Consider the following 18228-nt stretch of genomic DNA (forward strand, 5'->3'; position numbering starts at 1 on the left):
CCGCCACTGCTATAGTCAAAATATTGCTTTTAAAGTCATAGGTCGTAAAAAAAAAAAAAAAAACAGTTGGTATGTCAAAAAAGTCACAGTATAGCGTTTCATTAAATCAAAACAAGTCATAGTACGTTGTGAAAATTCAAATATTCGCATAGTCGTAAAAACATCACTTAAGTCATAATGTCACAAATGGGTTTAAAAGACAAATCAGTATGGCATAAGTCAAGTCATAAGTTAATTTTAGCTAAAGCCATTAAAAAGGAAAGGAGGATTTATTTTCAAAAGGTCCAATATAAATTGAGATCTACTTTGTCACCACTAGGTGAGAGTGTTGACGAATAAGAATTTAAATCGGTCTTGCAGTTTCCTGTTAGTGAATCTCACCTGTCTTCACACAAACATGAACACACTTAAAGACAAAAGTTTAATATGGTTGTTTTTTTCTGACAACAGTTTAGATTAGAAAATTACACATTTAAAGTTTAGATAACCGTCATCTATTTGGTCAACAAAACACGTTGAAACATTTTATACAACAAATGCATATTAACAAAAGCCTACAATTAAAAACATGTTTTGTCAGACTATTCGAAAAAAGAAAAAAAAAAAAAAAAAGGGGAACGTCAAGGCAACTATTTTACACAACAGAATTGAGGCACCAAGGGCATTTTTATAGACATTGGGAGTCTAGAAATTGAAAACTGTACTCAACTTAAAATACAGTATTTCAGGTGTTTTACGTAGCGGCCTATGTAGGGAGGGAGCACTTATTTTGCCACCTGGAAAGCAAAACTTGCACCTTTGGTCCATTGGAACAGTTTGAGTTGGGGGGAAAACCAGTGACCCCTGTGAAATGGGTGAGATCAGAGACAAAGCCACATCCCAATGTCCACCTCACTGACTTTGACCCTCATGTGAAAGGAGTCTGCGAGGGCTCAGGGCTGTTACATTGTGAAATGGTCAGACTTTTTGCACCCCAACTTAATAAACTTCTGGCTCTGCTTGAGGGAATTAACTACAATCCTAAGGGCACTAATGTTAACATGGACGACAAGGGTAAGTCTAAAGTCATCAGAGCTGGACGAAAACAATAGTGGCAAAGAATAGCTCGTTTTACCCCAAATGAGTCTGACGGTATTCATTTGTTATTTTACCCAATTTGATTAAACATCCTATAATAACAATAATGGCAAATTCTGTGATTTTGTATCCTCCCCTCACATTTACACTGAACAAACAAGAAAAGTCTGTAAGATTTGACATTGGGACTGGACCACAAGGAGCGTCTATGAGGAGGCTCTCTTCTCCTCGTACGGAGACTCGTAGGCCTCCATGGGCGGACAGGTGCACACGAGGTGCTGGTCACCGTAGATGTCGTCGATCCTGGAGATGCTTGGCCAGAATTTGCTCTCGGGCCTAATGAAGGGCTGTAAAGGGAGGATAAATGTCAAAGTAATTTAATGAGACTTCAATTAAGTTCATCAGAAGAGAAAAAAATCCAAAGGTGCTCTGGAAGTACGATGTGAAATTAGTGAATTTAAAACAATTTAAAATCGGAAAAAGTGTAACTGAGATATTCTACATTGAAGAACGCAACTCAAATTATGGATGCATTTATAGCTGGAGCACACCAATTGTGTGATATATTTTTTGCCTCTGCTGTAATGGGGTGGAGATTTTAGACAAAACAAAGTGTCTGTGTGACCACATAACACATTAGTGTTAATTGTTTTGTGAGTTGCACCGGTCATTGAAGGAGTTTCTTCACAAAACGTTTTTTTGCTGCTCTCTGCACAGATTGAGGAATAAAAAGCCATTCTTAGAAGTAACCACTAGATGGCAATACAGACAATGACTCTTCTCGAACAACCTTTCGCACTCCAGAAAAGTTGTAGCCGGGATTCGGGATTGTGTAATGAAGTCGGAGGAGGACACTCACCAAGGGGAACGCAGCGTGCTCCCTGGAGTAGGGTCTGTCCCAGTTGGTGGATGAGATGCAGGCCAGAGAGTGAGGAGCCATCTGCAAACACACACGAGGAGCTTTACATTAGCTGCTGTGAGGCATATTTTCATCTCGTACAACTAGACTAAATCAAGTCATTGGCGTACCTTGAGCGGGTTGATGCGGGAGTCCATCCTTCCCTCCTCGATGTCTGCGATCTCCTGTCGGATACCGATCAGGGCGTCGCAGTACCGGTCCATCTCAGCCTTGTCCTCTGACTCCGTGGGTTCGATCATGAGGGTACCGGCCACCGGCCACGACATGGTGGGCGCATGGAAACCTGGACACCAGCACAAACAAAAACGAAATATCAGAAACAGCTTCTATTGGTTATAATAAATCAATAAAATCTAAATAATTTGTTTTGTGTTTTCGTACAATTTGTTTTGAAGAGAATGTAGGATCATGTATATTCAATGTTTAATTTAGCGTACCATAATCTTGCAGCCGCTTGGCCACGTCGACAGCTTCAATATTAGCGGTCTTCTTGAAGGGCCTCACGTCCAGAATGAACTCGTGGGCTACAAAACCTGTTCAGACCAACACAAGCACATCAAGCAGAGCATTTAAAAATTTGACATAACCTTCTTTTCCCCCTCTCCCCCCTTTTGAAAATTCACTTCAGACATCTTTGGAAATGCAGAGAGTACTACGTCAACATACATTGAAAGAAATTAATGCTTTCACAGCCGTACCTTTCCTGCCTCTGAAGAGGACCTTATAGTGACCTTCCAGCCTCTTGGCCATGTAGTTGGCATTGAGGATGGCCACCTCTGTAGCGTGAAGAAGTCCTTTGGATCCCATCATCTAAAACACAGGAATGATATTAGCAGCGGTATTGGAAAACGTCCATTTCACAAATTGATGATATGTTGGTTTATTTATGTAAGGAACATTCAGATCGAACTTTCTCTTGAAGTCCGAAAGGTGCACCTTGTGTCGTTTAGTAACACTTATTCCTGATAAACATTTCAGGTCATGAAACTCACATGAGGGTCTTTAACACTTGTGCGATAACAAAATGCAGAAATAAGGTTTACATGCCTGCTCTTTTGTCTTAATTATTCACTGTAACAGTTTCCTTTGACTGAAATATTCTTGATGTTTATTCTATAAAAGTCAAAATATTTTTTACAAATTGAGATGCATTGTAGGATACAAAGGGATGTCATTTTCTCAGTGGATTAATATGCTCTGAACAGGTTGTTGCACTGCTTTTGAGTCAGCATTTTACGAAATACTTTCCTATGCCTCGTGTCCTCCGTGCTCTCTGGTATCAAAGTTTGTGAAACATGTCGTGCCGTTCTCAAAAGAACACAACACCACAAAATAATTGACTATCCGCGCTGACCTTGATGTAGGCCCAGGAGATTGGCAGGATGGCGCTGGAGCCCCAGGGGGCGGCGCTGATGGTTCCCAGCGAGCTGCTGGTGTTGACTGCATGCATGGGAACCACAGGGTGGCTCGGCAGGAAGGGAGCGAGGTGGGCCTTCCTGATGAAGACAAGAGTAGAATAATGTCACGAGGACTATTCATCTTATTGCTTTTACAGAATAAACATGCAGCTGTGTGCATGGCCTCTAAACTGACTTTGATAATGTCTCCTTCAGGGTTACAGTACATTTAGCACCAGTGAGCGTGGCTCTTAATCTCCATTCTGACTTACACTCCAATTGGCCCCATGCCAGGTCCTCCTCCACCGTGAGGAATACAGAAGGTTTTGTGCAGGTTGAGATGAGAAACGTCAGAGCCATAATCTCCAGGACGACACAGACCAACCTGGAAAACAATAGTCATACTTTTACTAAAATGTGCCAACATTTAGCTAATGACAATTTCTCACCAGAAACGCTGATAATGTGCAGTAAGGAATGCCTAATCTAGACTTTACTGATACCATATAGGCCAACACAGAATGAAGAGCAGATGACCATCTAAATCTAAACTAGATCAGAGCATTACGTAGTTGAAGATCCCTGACATTAAAGCCAGTATAGAGGGTTTTAGCTTTAATAAGCATTAAGAATTCTAATAAACAGTAATTTACATGTGCAGCATGAGTATTAAGGGGCATAAAACAATGAGTTATGCAAGATATAGACACGAGTTTATAACACAAAACAAATGCAAACATCTTAAGTAAACTTCTTGGGATCATTTGAATATCTTAAGTAACCCCAGAGTCCTCCTTAATTTGATCTGCCCAGTTATTCACGTGACATAAAAGAGAACAATGCTTATGAACTCAGTGGGGACAGGGTCTGCAAGTCTGTCAGTGATTTGTGGCGGCGATCTCAAACCATTATCTGGATATCATAGAGACCAAAGGTTAACTATTTACAGCATGATAACACACATCTATAAACCTTTATCCCATTAGCCTTCAGTTTCCACTAGTAACCGTTCACTCTCTGAATGAACATTTGCACGTGACAGAACAGAAACATCACGTTTTCATGTCACGCTGGAGTTTCCGCTCTCACCTGGGCGTTCATGTTGGCACCATCCAGGTACACCTGGCCTCCGTTCTGGTGGATGAGGTCACACACGTCTCTGATCTTCTCCTCAAACACACCAAAGGTGGAAGGGTAGGTGACCATCATGGCTGCCAGACTCGCCTTGTGTTTATCCACCTGGAAGAGAATTCCCGAGCCATCATTATTACTAAAAGTGGGTTCTGGGGGAATAGACCAAATTTGAAAATTTACTTTAGTTCAAAGCTGCCCATCTTTTATGAACCCTTATGGTGATCTGCAGAGATAATGAACGGGAAGTCTAAACACTGCAGAACCATAACCATGGATTGTATCCTGGCCAGCAGTTACTGCCAATTGTGAAGGGTGACCCTTATTGCTTCACAAAAAAGAAAAAAGATTTTTCATAGTGTACAGTACATCTCTACTCATGAAAAGGTTCTCCAGCGATTTGGCACCGCACTATTTAAGTTAAGTTGAGTGACTCATAAAAGACAAAACGAATTACTGTTGGAATACAACTTTCAGCTTTGACCCTCGTGCGTGAAAACAGTGGAACGAAAACGGTCCGGCTCTCACCAGCGCCGTGAGGTGTGCCAGGTCGATGTTGCCATCCTTGTCCACCTCCACCACCTGAACCTTCATGCCGGCCATCTGAGCGCTCGCTGGGTTGGTGCCGTGGGCCGACTTGGGGATCAGACAGACCTGGAGGTGAAAGGAGAAATATTAATGGAGCGGGACAAGAGAGCCGGGACACGTGTAGTCTGGAGGCAGATTGTCTTTTTATTAATTTATACATTTGACTAATAATATTTCAGTATCTATATTGATACAACTGCATTATCCAAGACCAGCAGAACATAACACTTTCATATTAAGACTACAAGAGATGATCATTACAATTCATCTCCTTGAGTGCGCTTGAGTCTAACAATGCTGCTTTGTACAGAAAGGAAACCTAAAGAAGTGACATTTTAAAGCCAAAATATATCAAGTTAAAAATCAAAAACCATTAGCAAGTGGTGGACTTTAATAAGTACTGTTATATAGTAGAATATGACAAAAACATAACTTGTTTTTCCAAAAAGAGTAGGACTCTTTAGGGTTTAGTCTGTAGCTCTATATCTGGCAACTACCCACTGGCACTGACCTGTAACCTGCCTGCAGGTCACTAATTGATTTTATACCTTATTAGGGCGACACATTTGCAACTCACACAAGGAAACTGGGTCACTATAACCTGTGGGTTGGGCAAAACTGACTAATGACTGACCGAGAAAAGCACTGCGGCGCATGTTACACCAGTGATTTGCAGTTCCCGAAGTCTTAAAATCTCCAAATATGGAACCTTGAAAGCCGATGGCCTATAGTGGGATCACAGCGCTTTCAGCCCCTTTGTTTGCACACTGTTGTTAGTTTGGACCTTGACTGTGTCAAGGGAGCAGGCCACTATCTAAGATGTGGTCCTAAGGGAGTCTTTAAAAGAAAAAAGGACGATTTACAGTACAGGGAAAATACTGAAGTCAGCCATTCTTTAATCTGTGGGGGCGTCTTATCTCCTCCTCAAGCTACCGCCAATCAGCACGTTAGGATACTTATTCCTAACCAGAATACCTGAAACATGTTAATCTGAGACGTCAAAATGACCCATTGTAACCTGGTAGCAATAAAGCTGTCAGTAATTCAGATTGATAGGGTTTACACTCGGTGGCTTATGTTCTCTTGCCGTTTATTGACCAATGTCAGCATTATCAATGTCCGCAGAATCAAAAAGAAACTACTAGAGATAAACCACTCTTAGATATCAGCACATACATCTAAAAATAGCAATTGCTTTGCCTTTAGAAATAATTTTATCTCATTGAAAAACAGGGAAGTTGTATTGAGAATAAAAGGCTTGTGTACCAACTGAGGCTTCGTATATTTTAATTTCTCTTTCAGGAGCCTCTTTAATCCTCTCTTTGTAATGCAAATGATGATGAGGTTCAAGTGATATTTGGACATTTTAGGAAATATTTTCTTCTTTGCTTACAGTTAGACGATTAGATTGATTGTGCATCATGAAGTGACGCTGCAGTCAGCAGATGGTTAGCTTATCTATCTGATAAAGAATGACCCGTCTGATTTAGAGCAGTCTTGCTCAAGATGTCACCAAAGTGTAATAAATAAGTGAACATCAGAGCCCTGCAGTGTGCGAGCTATGCATTGGTTTAATTTAGTGTTATGTATCCTCTCATCAACCCTTGCAGAGAAAGCAAATAAGTGTATTTCCAAAATTGTCAAACTATTCCTTTAAGTACAGTTTTCTCTAAATTGCTGTGGGACACTGCATGGGGCTTTGATGATAACATTCATCAGTACAGTTTGTTTGCAGTGCAGATAATCTGGAAACTGAAGCTCGATTTAAAAATCAATCCACTTGTTTGTGTGTGAAGCAGCAGAATCAGATGAAAGACTCAACTATTATTAAATCATAATAATTTACTCACTAATTCAGCACCACACTTACAGTTCTTGCGCTCTCTCCCTTTGAGTTCAGGTAGGCTTTTATGGCAGCCAGGCCAGCGTATTCTCCCTGAGCGCCACTGGAAGACAAGACAAACACACTATGGTCATGTACCACCCACACACACACAAACTATAGTCATGTACCACACACACACAAACTATAGTCATGTACCACCCCCACACACACAAACTATAGTCATGTACCACCCACACACACACACACAAACTATAGTCATGTACCACCCCCACACACACACAAACTATAGTCATGTACCACCCCCACACACACACAAACTATAGTCATGTACCACCCCCACACACACACACAAACTATAGTCATGTACCACCCACACACACAAACTATAGTCATGTACCACCCACACACACACACACACAAACTATAGTCATGTACCACCCACACACACAAACTATAGTCATGTACCACCCACACACACACACACAAACTATAGTCATGTACCACCCACACACACACACAAACTATAGTCATGTACCACCCACACACACACACAAACTATAGTCATGTACCACCCACACACCCACAAACTATAGTCATGTACCACCCACACACACACAAACTATAGTCATGTACCACCTGCGCGCACACACACACACACACACACACACACGTGGTGGGCAGTCAGGTTAAAATGTTACATTTTTTTTGTATGTTTTTTTTAAACCGGTCTAACCGGTGTGGCGTACGTCCAAAACCATGGCCCGCCACTTGCGGTTCATAAACCCTCTGCTGCTGATAAAGTGCTGATAGAAAGCATTTGACTACTGGATACTGACTAAAGTCTGAAACCAACTACAAGGTCCCAGACGCAAAGGGAAACTCTTGGTTTTTCCAGTTGAAATAAAAATGGCCTGGCTTCTACCCTCAGAGTTCTGGCAACCATAAAATCCCTATTTTATCAAAAGAATGATAACAGGATGTGCAAATATTGAGCAGAATTGCTCAATCGCGCAGCATTAAAAACATTTTTTATGGGGGCGACTGTAGCTCAGGGGGATGAGTGGTCGTCCAGAAACCGCAAGGTACCCGGCTCGATCCCCAGTCCCCCCATAGCTCACATGTCGAAGTGTCCCTGAGCAAGACACCCAACCCCCAGCTACCCCCCGGGCGCCCCAAAGGACAGCCCACTGCCCCCCAACCAGGGATGGGTCAAATGCAGAGAAGAATTTCCCCAAGGGGACTAATAAAGTGCATGTTTCTTTTTTTCATTTCAATGTGCTAGAGGTTTTAAGGACAGGAGTAAAGTTAACTGTCTACAGAATTAAACCATTAGTCTCATGAGGTTATTCTGAATGACTTTAGGGGTTCAAATAATTAATAAAAAGTGAGTGTTTTCCACAGGAAATACTTTACATGTGTTAAATAATGCAGCTGAAATGCTGCCTGGAAATTAAGCATTCCTTTATTTCTGTGAACTAAGGATGGAAATGTTTCAGAGCTGGTATGTGCAGATATAGGCTGCAACACAAAGGGGAATCTTACCTGTTTGGCTGGAAGGAGATACGATCATAGCCCGTCACTTCACATAGGTCCTTCTCCAGCTGCTTAAAGAGAATCTGGTAGCCGTCAGCCTGATCCAATGGCACGAAGGGGTGGATGTTGGCAAACTCCCTCCAGGTGATTGGCTAAAGAGGAGAGAGGAGAGTAGTGAGTGGGAGAGATTGCAACTTTCCAAAACAACTTCTGGTTAAGCTTGATAGTGAGTGTCATGGAAAAATGGCCTCCCTCAGCGGATCAAGTTGCACAGATGTTATGGAGACGATTAAGTGGTTATCTGGAATGACTCACCATGAGCTCTGAAGAGCTGTTTAGCTTCATGGTGCAGGAGCCCTGAAGAAGAAAACACTCTTTTAGCGTCACACAGCTTCAACTTGTGAATTGTAACTGTTTGCCAATCTGAATGCCTTAGTAAATCAGCTCGTACTAACCAGTGGTATCATGCTGTGTACCAGGGAAATGTCTTTGTTCTCCAGGCGCTTCATGTATCGCACAATGTTGGTCTCGGAGTGATAACTAATGATTAACCAGGAAGACAGAATTAGGATCAACTAATTGCATATTGAGCCCAGTTGAGTAAGAAAAACAAAAAAAAAAAAATTGTAAAATGTCCTACTACTGCACTCAGTAAGCAGACGACCAATACTTAATAGTTCTGCAAGTATGTCACAGTGATCATGACTTGTAATACATTGACTTGTTATTTTAATGGCACTAATAACGATAGTAGCGCATGAGAGATGCCCGTGTAGCCAGAGTCCAATTTCTACTGTAGATATAATTTGTTACAATGCTTCCAATGTTACACACAACATTCTTGCTTTTTCTAGGACCAGCACATCTTTATTCTAAAATAATATATTAAGCCAGATCTTAATGTATTGCCACGGCTTCCCATCAGAGAATTAGTGCTGAAAAGTCTGAGCACTGCGTTTGATACCAGACAATCAATATGGAAAATCTGATTCTGATATTTATGGCCCAACATGTCATAAACACATAAAAGAGTTATCATGTTTGTCCATTCGTTTTCATTGGTGTAGTGCTCCATTATGTGTTTCAGGGCTGCAGTTTAACCGAGAATACCAACCTGTTAAAGACCTGGTGCATCAGGTACTTGCTCGTCCTCTTGAAAGGACTTCCCATGATCCCCTTTGATCGCTCACCCATCTTCTCAGCTATCAGCTCCTGCAAATTGAGCATTTCAAATTTAAATAAAAGAGGAGGACATTTTATGTTAAAGCTACTTCTATAAATAACAATCACTATGAAACACAGAAGCATAGACACATAAGAAACCGATAACTACTTTTAAAATAACAGATCAAATATAAATGAGCGAATAAGAAATCAACTTACTGCTGAAGATTCGCAACCAAAGACCCAGAGCAAGTCATCCAAGTCCCTCTCAGTCACCATCTCATCCAGAGAGACACCCAACTGTTGACACAGAGTTCAATAAAAGCCTTTACATTTTTAACAACATGCCTCTGATCTTAAAGCCTCCATCTTATATTGGATATACATCTGGCATTGAGTGAGTGAAGTAGGGAAATGCAGTATAATTCAGTGAAAACAGCAGCTTGTGACGACAGCTTGGGGGACGAGGTCCAATAACCCAGGAGTAGCCAATCTCATTTCTCTATACTTTGTAGTAGGATTATAGATTACCAAATGGAATAGCTCGAGATGTCTGGACTTGAATATGATCTAGACGAAGCATATTAAAGTTACAGTTTTTGTTTTTAATAAATTGGCAACCCTTCTTTAGTACAATTATGTTGTTAAATGGTTTGTGGTTAGAAAGTTGCTGCTGGTTTATTTAATTGTCAGATGGTCCTCGTGTTTGTTGGGTACGGTGATGCCCTGCGTGTTGCTGAAGTCAAGGATGTTGATGGGGTGATTTTGATCGTGTCATCATGTTGCAGTTTGTGATGACGTTTCATGTAGTTGTGTCAATTTGAAAAGAATTGCTTGTAATATCTGTCCCAAAAGAAGGTTCCCCTCCCCCCCGTGATGACTATTATCCTGTTGCTTGTTAAACAGTTGGTAATCCACCAGTGCACTGCTTTCCAAGAATATCCTCCCCTTACCACTCCCTCAGTGTAAACCCTCAGGTTTATCTCCCTCTGCACGGCTCTTTCCAGGATGTCTTTGGCTGCAACGCTACAGCTGATCTTGAGAGTATCGAAGAACATCTCACTGTGCAGACGGTGTCCTGCTCTCTTTAGACCTGATGTGAGAAATTACATGTAGCACATTCTTTAGATGCGTAAATAACTGAAAACATGTTTGTTTATCTATAATGCAATTAAGAAATTATTGTATGTATTGTGGGAAAACATTTAAAAAATGTCCCCACAATGCATGATGTAGCAACGATGAAATATTGATCCCTGTCCAGACCTTCATTGGATCATTAGTCCATTATGTGTTTGATTGAGGCAATAATGAAAATTATGCATCTCACCACAAAGTAATGGCCCAAAAAATATCAAAATTACGTGTTAAATACAGGGAGGGCACTGCACTATATGCCCAGAATATTATCCTGGTGTCGCAGTAATAAAAGCACAAATGTACCTTCAGCAAGGATCAAAGCAGCATTGTGTGTCCTCTCAGCGATGTGTTTGAGTCCCTGAGGACCATGATACAGTGCAAACATAGCAGCCATGTTGGCCAGCAGTGCCTAGGAGTCATAGGTTAAACAAAAGGGATGTTTTTTTTAGTTTTTAAAAACACAATATTACCCAAAAGATTTGCGAAAAAAGACAAAACAAAAATCGAGATTGACATAAATTCTGAAATGATAAGAATGTGCAAAATGTGAACCTTATCGTACCTGTGCAGTGCAGATGTTGCTGGTTGCTTTGTCTCTGCGAATGTGCTGCTCTCTGGTCTGCAAAGCGAGCCGATAAACCTCCTTTCCAGCTGCATCCCTGAAATGTAAAATGTAAGTTGGTTTTGAACTGCTTTTTAGTTTCCTCCATTTTTTTTATTGTTTCGACAAATTTAATTGAGGAAACAAAATCTTAGTTCCTCAATATTGTCACCGATGAGCATCTCACCTGGTTACTCCGACCATTCGGCCTGGCATCATCCGGATCAGGTTGTCTTTAACGGCGAAGAAGGCGGCATGGGGGCCACCGTAGCAGAGAGGAACTCCAAACCTCTGGGAGCTACCCAGTGCGATATCGACGCCAAACTCCCCGGGAGGACGCAGCACACAGAGGGCCAACAGGTCTGTGGCACAGCAAGCCAGAGCCTGGACACGGAGAGAACCAAGTACAACCAAGTCAATGGACATAAATCATAAAAAAAAAAAAAATCTATTCCGACTGATTTGTAGCAGGTGGTTTGCCGTTATGCCACAGAGACTTCCTGTAAAATAACAATCCAACTAATCTAGGTGAACTGTATCATTTCCTCAATGAGAATGACATTCAGATATGGATAAAGACAAATTTGCAAATCTAAGATTGTGTGCCTTTCTTTTGATATATAGTAATCACAGACTAGCAGAGTCCCCTGAAAGCGGGTTTGTTTTGCTTTTACTCGTTTAAAGCTGCCTTACCCCTCCCTTGTGCGCCCGGTCCACGAGGGCTGTGAAATCTTCCACCCTGCCATCAGTGTCTGGATACTGGAAGAGCACTCCGCTCACGTCTTTTCCGCTGAAGTCCATCTCATGAGGAAGCTTCAGCAACGTCTTCACCCCGATATAGCTGCAATGACAGTGAAAAATCAGAGGGGAACTAAGAAATATTGGTAAATAATGATACAACATCTCAATAAGAAAAGCTGTGTGTAGCGGTTTTCTACTTTCATACCATACAAAATATGGTTTCATTAAAAAGGAGTAGCTCAATGATTATCAATGCAATGGTTTTGTTTTTCTTGTTCACCCAATTGATTTCTTTATATAATGCTCATACATTGATCGGTTGTAATACATACTTGGCTCTGGTCTGCACCACAGCAATGGTCTGGGGATGGCAGCGTGGGTCAATGTAGAAGGTTCTTCTTTTGTTCTGTCTGTGAGGAGTGAAAACAAAGAACTGGTCACTATATACACGTTTATGTATGGAAAATGCATGCGTTAGTTTCTTCTCGTGGCCAAGATGCCTTAATTCCTGAAGAGTGACAGTTATTATGTTAAATTCATATGATTTGAATCCATTGCACAGCACAATAGGAGTAGTAGTAAAGATTGTTTTCCACGTCACTGCTTGTTTTTGTGATCAGCTTGCGAGTTACCTGTGGCAAAGCTGCATTGCCTCAGCAGCAGCCGTTGCCTCGTCGAGCAGGGAGGCGTTGGCCACAGGCATCCCAGTGATGTCACAGATCATGGTCTGGTAGTTGAGCAGCGACTCCAGGCGACCTTGAGAGACCTCGGGCTGGTAGGGTGTGTACTGAGTCACCCTGAGGAGAAGACGGACATGAAACCACAGCGCAAGTTTGGACACAAGTACAATAGCAAAAGTTTTGTAGTATTCAAGGAACAGAGGAATGCATTATCTGTCTCCCCAACCCCGGGATTTAGGAGGAAAAATGGGCAAGGATGGTCGATTTTGATTTGCATGAAAGATCATTTTGTACAGCAGACAGCAGGAGGGAAGCATGTCATCAGATCTCACGAGTCACAAGGCTTCCTATTAACGGCACGGTGCTCTGCAGCACAGCGGATACGTTTTAAATGAGCAACTACACTTGAAGAATAAACATCATTAGATTTCTGTGCCGAGAGGCAACACGCTCCCTGTGCTTTCACATTACCATTAGGTTCATTTGATGCAAGGGTCACCTGAAGTCACTCACCAGCCTGAATTCTCCAGGAGATTACGCTGGATGGGCGGCGGTACGAAGCAGTTGTAGTAGCCCATGCCGATGTAGGACCTCCATACTTTGTTTTTTGTTGCAATCTCCTGTAGAGTCTCCAGAACCTCATTCTCACCTGTAAAATGTGTAATTTGTGATTAGAATTTCTTTGGGTCTTTGCTTTATTGAGCTTGACACTGGCTTAAAGTATTTCAGTCACTATCCAGACGCATCTCTTCAAATTCACTGGATAACAAACATTAAAACACAGACACTCCCCTCTGGTTATTTAAGTGTTTCTCAATGGATAATACAGCAACTTCTCTCATCACAATATACTGTATGTTGCAATATATAAAAATACACTTGATCCATGTCACCCAACCGTACAATGGATGGCTGTGAGCAAAACCCCAAATACTAATTCTTCATCAATGTAATTAGAAAAGTCGATGTTTCAGTATAATGGCATCAGTAACCCTCCTACTCTACCTAAAATATTTTTTTCTGAGTATATAAATGTCAACAAAAGATCACATGCATAAAAAAATAGAAAGTTTTATAGCATTGTTTTCTCATCCCAAGTTTAATTGTAACGTGTTGTTTCAATCTCAGACTAGACCCATTGTTTCCTTCCCGGTGGTTATTTAGCCTCATTCGGTGCTGTAAGGCAGCTTTGCCAATGAACAACCAGCCTCTGAGATTCCTCTGGCCTTCCTGGCTGCCTAGCAACTCCAAGGAATGGACAATACCGCCCGTCTGAAGCGAGAGCCCTAACTACTCCTGTTTGGAGAAGAAAGACACGTCCAAGTCTTTGGTGGCGAGAGGGACTGTAGCCAGTATACAAGTGGATATTTACAGCTTCTTCTAAACGGTGCATATTCTCAGTCTGGGAGGTGGTGAATCAGCTAAATTCAGTACAATAAATAAATAAATAAATAAATAAATGCAGTGATTAAGGATCCTCAGCAGGTTCAGGGTGAGCCGTGTGTGTGACTTTGTTTCAGTAGGGTGGACTGCTTTCCCATGCTCCTGGACTTCTACAGGGCAGCAAAAAAAGCCTGATTCAGAAGGATCCAGGAGGTCTATTGTTAGAGAGAATCCCTCGCTGGCTTTGTAAACTGAAGCCCTCCAAAGCTGAACAAGCAGAAAACTAGCACTGCCTCCAGTTTGTTCCTTCAGCATGGCTTGTTGCATTATGAAACCCGACAGATTCAGAGAAGGGGCCGATACACGGAGAGATCAGAATGACCAGGAGCTGTGGAAACGTCATGATACCTGATGATTTGATCACGACTTCTGCATTTATTTATTTATTTTAAATGTTGGCTTTTCCAGTGACTCTCTGGTGTTAAAGTCGACTGTCTCACACAAATGATCTCTACTGTTAAATCGATGACGCAAGTATATGGCTGCAGAGTTATGCAATAGTCATGTCAGCGTTTATGTATTGTGCACAATCGCAGAAGGTGTCTCAGCACACCTTACGTTATACTTTGTAAAAAAGTCTATGCTAGGGTTTTGTTACAACTCAAATTGTGACTTAAGGAAATTTAGAGCTGAAACATCCAATCCATTAACATAAAATTAATCTGTAGATATTTTGAAAATTGAGTAATCGTTAAAGTTATTTATAATCGATACAGACTGTTTCATGTTTGCACCCAAAAGAGTGAAATTAATGAATTGAGAAAACATTCAGCAGATTAACCAATAATGAAAGAAATGGTCATTTATTATGTTTTACAAAATTCTTCTAATTGCAAGCAAACTGGGATTTAAAAAAGGGTACACATTTTGTTATGTACATTACGTTAAGCCTTTGTTTTACATATTTTAAGAGGTTTGCGTCGGGTAACTCCTAACAGAACCGATTTCATGATATTGAAAGTCCATTTGATTATTTTGAATGAAATACTGCATTTATTTGGAATATCGTGATATAATACAAGAAAAGATGTTCTCAATATTGCTGAGATGATTTCATCTATGCTCTCCACCCCATTGTTCCTTTTAAATTTTGCACATCATACATAACAGCCCCAGTTCAAGAAATTAACACAAGCCTCCCTCCAACAAGCATATATTTGTAATTGTATTATGCAGTCATCATTTATTCATCATTCACAAGCTTCACAACTGTTCAACAGCTAAAGCCAATTCACTTTAAATCATTGCCTAATCTCTTCCATTGTATACTGGAAATCCCTTTTTGATAAAAAAACACTCAATTGCTCAGCCTCTATTGTGTAGTTGTGTGCTTGTTCTTTAGAATAAATAAGCCAAAAACAAACGGGAAGATTGTATGTGGTGATGACATTTAGACATATAGGAGAAAATAAAATTTAAAAAAACACATCCAGGCAAACCCCCATGCAAAACATACCCAAGTCACCTTATTAGGAAGCCCCTCGGCTGTGATGTAATGTGAACGCTGTAACCAGATTGAACTGGACTTGGGGACCGCAGCTCAAGGCTAAACTTTACACTCCAGTTGCCATCCTATGAGCATCGGCTTCCCAACAGGAAATTGGTGCCGCTCGCCGAGTTTCGCAAAAACAACTCCAAATATGTTCAAAGGAAGACTTAACAGGGGCGAGCCACACAATAGAGCAGCAACCTACATTCCAGCCACTCACTTGGCTTCATTTAACTGACCGTTTAATGCGGGGACAACCCGCACTGTGCACAATAACTGGAGACGATCCGATAAACGCACCGTTTTTGCGTGCTTTTTTTGCTGATATTTAGCATTTTTTTTGGACAGTTGCGTCGATGCTGATGTTGCAGCCTTCCGCCATTAGAAAGTCACATAAAGATGCATTTATAATCAATCATTAAAATATGAAAATGACGCTAAACTTACTGATTGGGTCATCCATTCTCATACTCCGCTGCATGCGGATGGAGGACGGCACTGTGTTTTCGATCAACTGGTCGAGCGACTGTGGGGGGAAACATTCATATATAAAAGCGTGCAAACATGGCTGTTGATGCCGAATAAAATCCAAATAGTGCTCAAAGCAAGTGCAAGCATGCTAGGAGTTGGCTTAGCGTAAAAGAAAGCGTGTTTTGCGCGCAATTTGGTGGGGGATGAGAAGGCTAGAGACGCTTACCTCGACTCCCAGAGCATCCAGCATTTCTCTCTTCTCCCTCTCACCTGGACCAATGTGCCGCTCTGCAAAATCATCATGTCTGGGTAATATTCTCTCAATCTGTCTGGAGGAGACGGCTGTAGACGTCCTCAGACCCCGGGCTGTTGTTAGTAAGGATGCGCCGCTGTTTCGGATCCTACACTGAAGTTTCCAAACCACGCGGCTCTTGTCACTCAGATGCCTGCATGGTGCGCCGGGATTCACCGACTTGGCCAAGAAGATCCCCCAGGACTTGGCGCAGCTCTGCATCTCTAAATCACTTTGCAAGACAAGTCTGCAGAAACTAGAGAAGCCTTGTTTTTTTGTTTTGTCCTCCCCTCGCACGGCAGACTTTCCCCCCACTGAGACTGATGCGATCCCTGCAGGAGAGTCTGCCAACTCCTTCAAACTGCAGAGTTTATACAACTGCGCCGTTGCACAAGCGCGGACCAATCAGTGACGCAGTGACGAGCCCCGGCCAAACAGCTGCTGAACTTCCGCGCGTGCCCACTGACCAAGAAGAAGGGAAAAGGAAGAAGGTATCACTCAAAAATAATATTTCAAGAGCAAGTCCTTATTTCAAAGTCTCGCGTCGCTGCCGGTGTGCTCGGTGATGGTGGCCAAGAGGAGAAATGGCACAAACGTTTAACACTTTAATCACTTTTGGCCAATTTAATTACGTTCTGGTTCAATATATAATACATTTAAATACTTTTCATATACTTGTTTTTATTCCGTCTGTATATTTAATATTGCTATTGTATTATTCTTTACTGTTTTTATTACTGTTTTACTGTTTATTTGTATTACTTGATTTGTATTCACTATGTGTTTCTTGTGTGCACTGCTGCTGTAATCCTGCAATTTCCCCACTGCTAAAGGATTTTCTTATCTTATCTCATTACACACCATGGCACCCAAACCGTGTGTGCATTCACCCAATGGCCAATAAAGTGACATAGGTAGATAGTTATTGTTCATTACTCAACGAAAACATACCTTGTTATATCTCACTGTATGCTGTACAGATTGTGAAGCCCCTTGAGGCCTTTTGAGGCATAGCTGTTAGAAATATGTAAACTTTGTGGTGCCAAATGTGAATTGTACAATGGTAATTGGAGTTCCTAACTTTCTTAGTTCAACATAGTTGAATAACTACAGGATGTTGTGGTTAAAACCCGGATACTGTTAGAATCAATTATGAATAACGATGATTGTCTGTCTGCCAGTAAAAAGCCAGCACAGACAAACCAGTTTGTCAGTTTGAAAATATAACCTGGGTTGTTAAATGTTTGTTTTGTTTGGGCATCTGGGGGAAGGCTCACTCACATTTGTATCATTTCTCTTTTTCCCTCTGTCTATATTGTTAGTATCAGCTACATTAACTTAACTGTTTATTTAGAACACGTTTCAAGAGGTTGCTGTTCATTTTTAAAAGGTATAGGAAAAGTCACAGTCACCTTGAAATCTCTTTTTAGGGTGGCTGTAGCTCAGGGGGATGAGTGGTCGTCCCGCAACCACAAGGTAGCCGACTCGATCCCCAGTCCCCCCATAGCTCACACGCCAAAGTGTCCCTGAGCAAGACACTGAACCCTCAACTGCTCCCGGGCGCCTCTCAGGGCTGCCCACTGCTCCCTATCCAGGGATGGGTCAAATGCAGAGAAGAATTTCCTCAAGGGGATTAATAAAAGTGCATGTTTATTTTCTTTCTTTTCTTTATGTCTTTGTTGACACTAATTGTTGCTTTTCATGTGTTACACAAAT

At 41.5% G+C, this 18228-nt stretch overlaps 1 protein-coding gene and 1 long non-coding RNA gene across 2 annotated transcripts; both read right to left on the reverse strand.

Moving 5' to 3' along the window:
• Positions 1 to 1283: 1283 nt before the first annotated feature.
• Positions 1284 to 9950, reverse strand: gldc (glycine dehydrogenase (decarboxylating); the record flags this gene model as incomplete). Its single annotated transcript, XM_079222929.1, has 15 exons — positions 9875 to 9950; positions 9606 to 9703; positions 8947 to 9031; positions 8807 to 8848; positions 8501 to 8643; positions 6983 to 7058; positions 5053 to 5178; positions 4483 to 4632; positions 3666 to 3778; positions 3351 to 3492; positions 2695 to 2806; positions 2434 to 2529; positions 2107 to 2279; positions 1937 to 2017; positions 1284 to 1424 (listed from the first exon to the last, which is right to left on the reverse strand). The coding sequence occupies exons 1-15, from the start codon at positions 9932 to 9934 to the stop codon at positions 1284 to 1286; spliced, it is 1638 nt and encodes a 545-aa protein (XP_079079055.1). The 5' UTR covers positions 9935 to 9950.
• A 670-nt stretch (positions 9951 to 10620) lies between these two features.
• On the reverse strand, positions 10621 to 11457 carry LOC306740457. Its single transcript, XR_013771050.1, has 3 exons — positions 11358 to 11457; positions 11099 to 11204; positions 10621 to 10748 (listed from the first exon to the last, which is right to left on the reverse strand). It is a non-coding gene; the product is annotated as an uncharacterized lncRNA (long non-coding RNA).
• Positions 11458 to 18228: the final 6771 nt, after the last annotated feature.

Source organism: Taurulus bubalis (genome assembly GCF_910589615.1).
Source record: "Taurulus bubalis genome assembly, chromosome: 8".
NCBI classification, from domain to species: Eukaryota; Metazoa; Chordata; class Actinopteri; order Perciformes; family Cottidae; genus Taurulus; species Taurulus bubalis.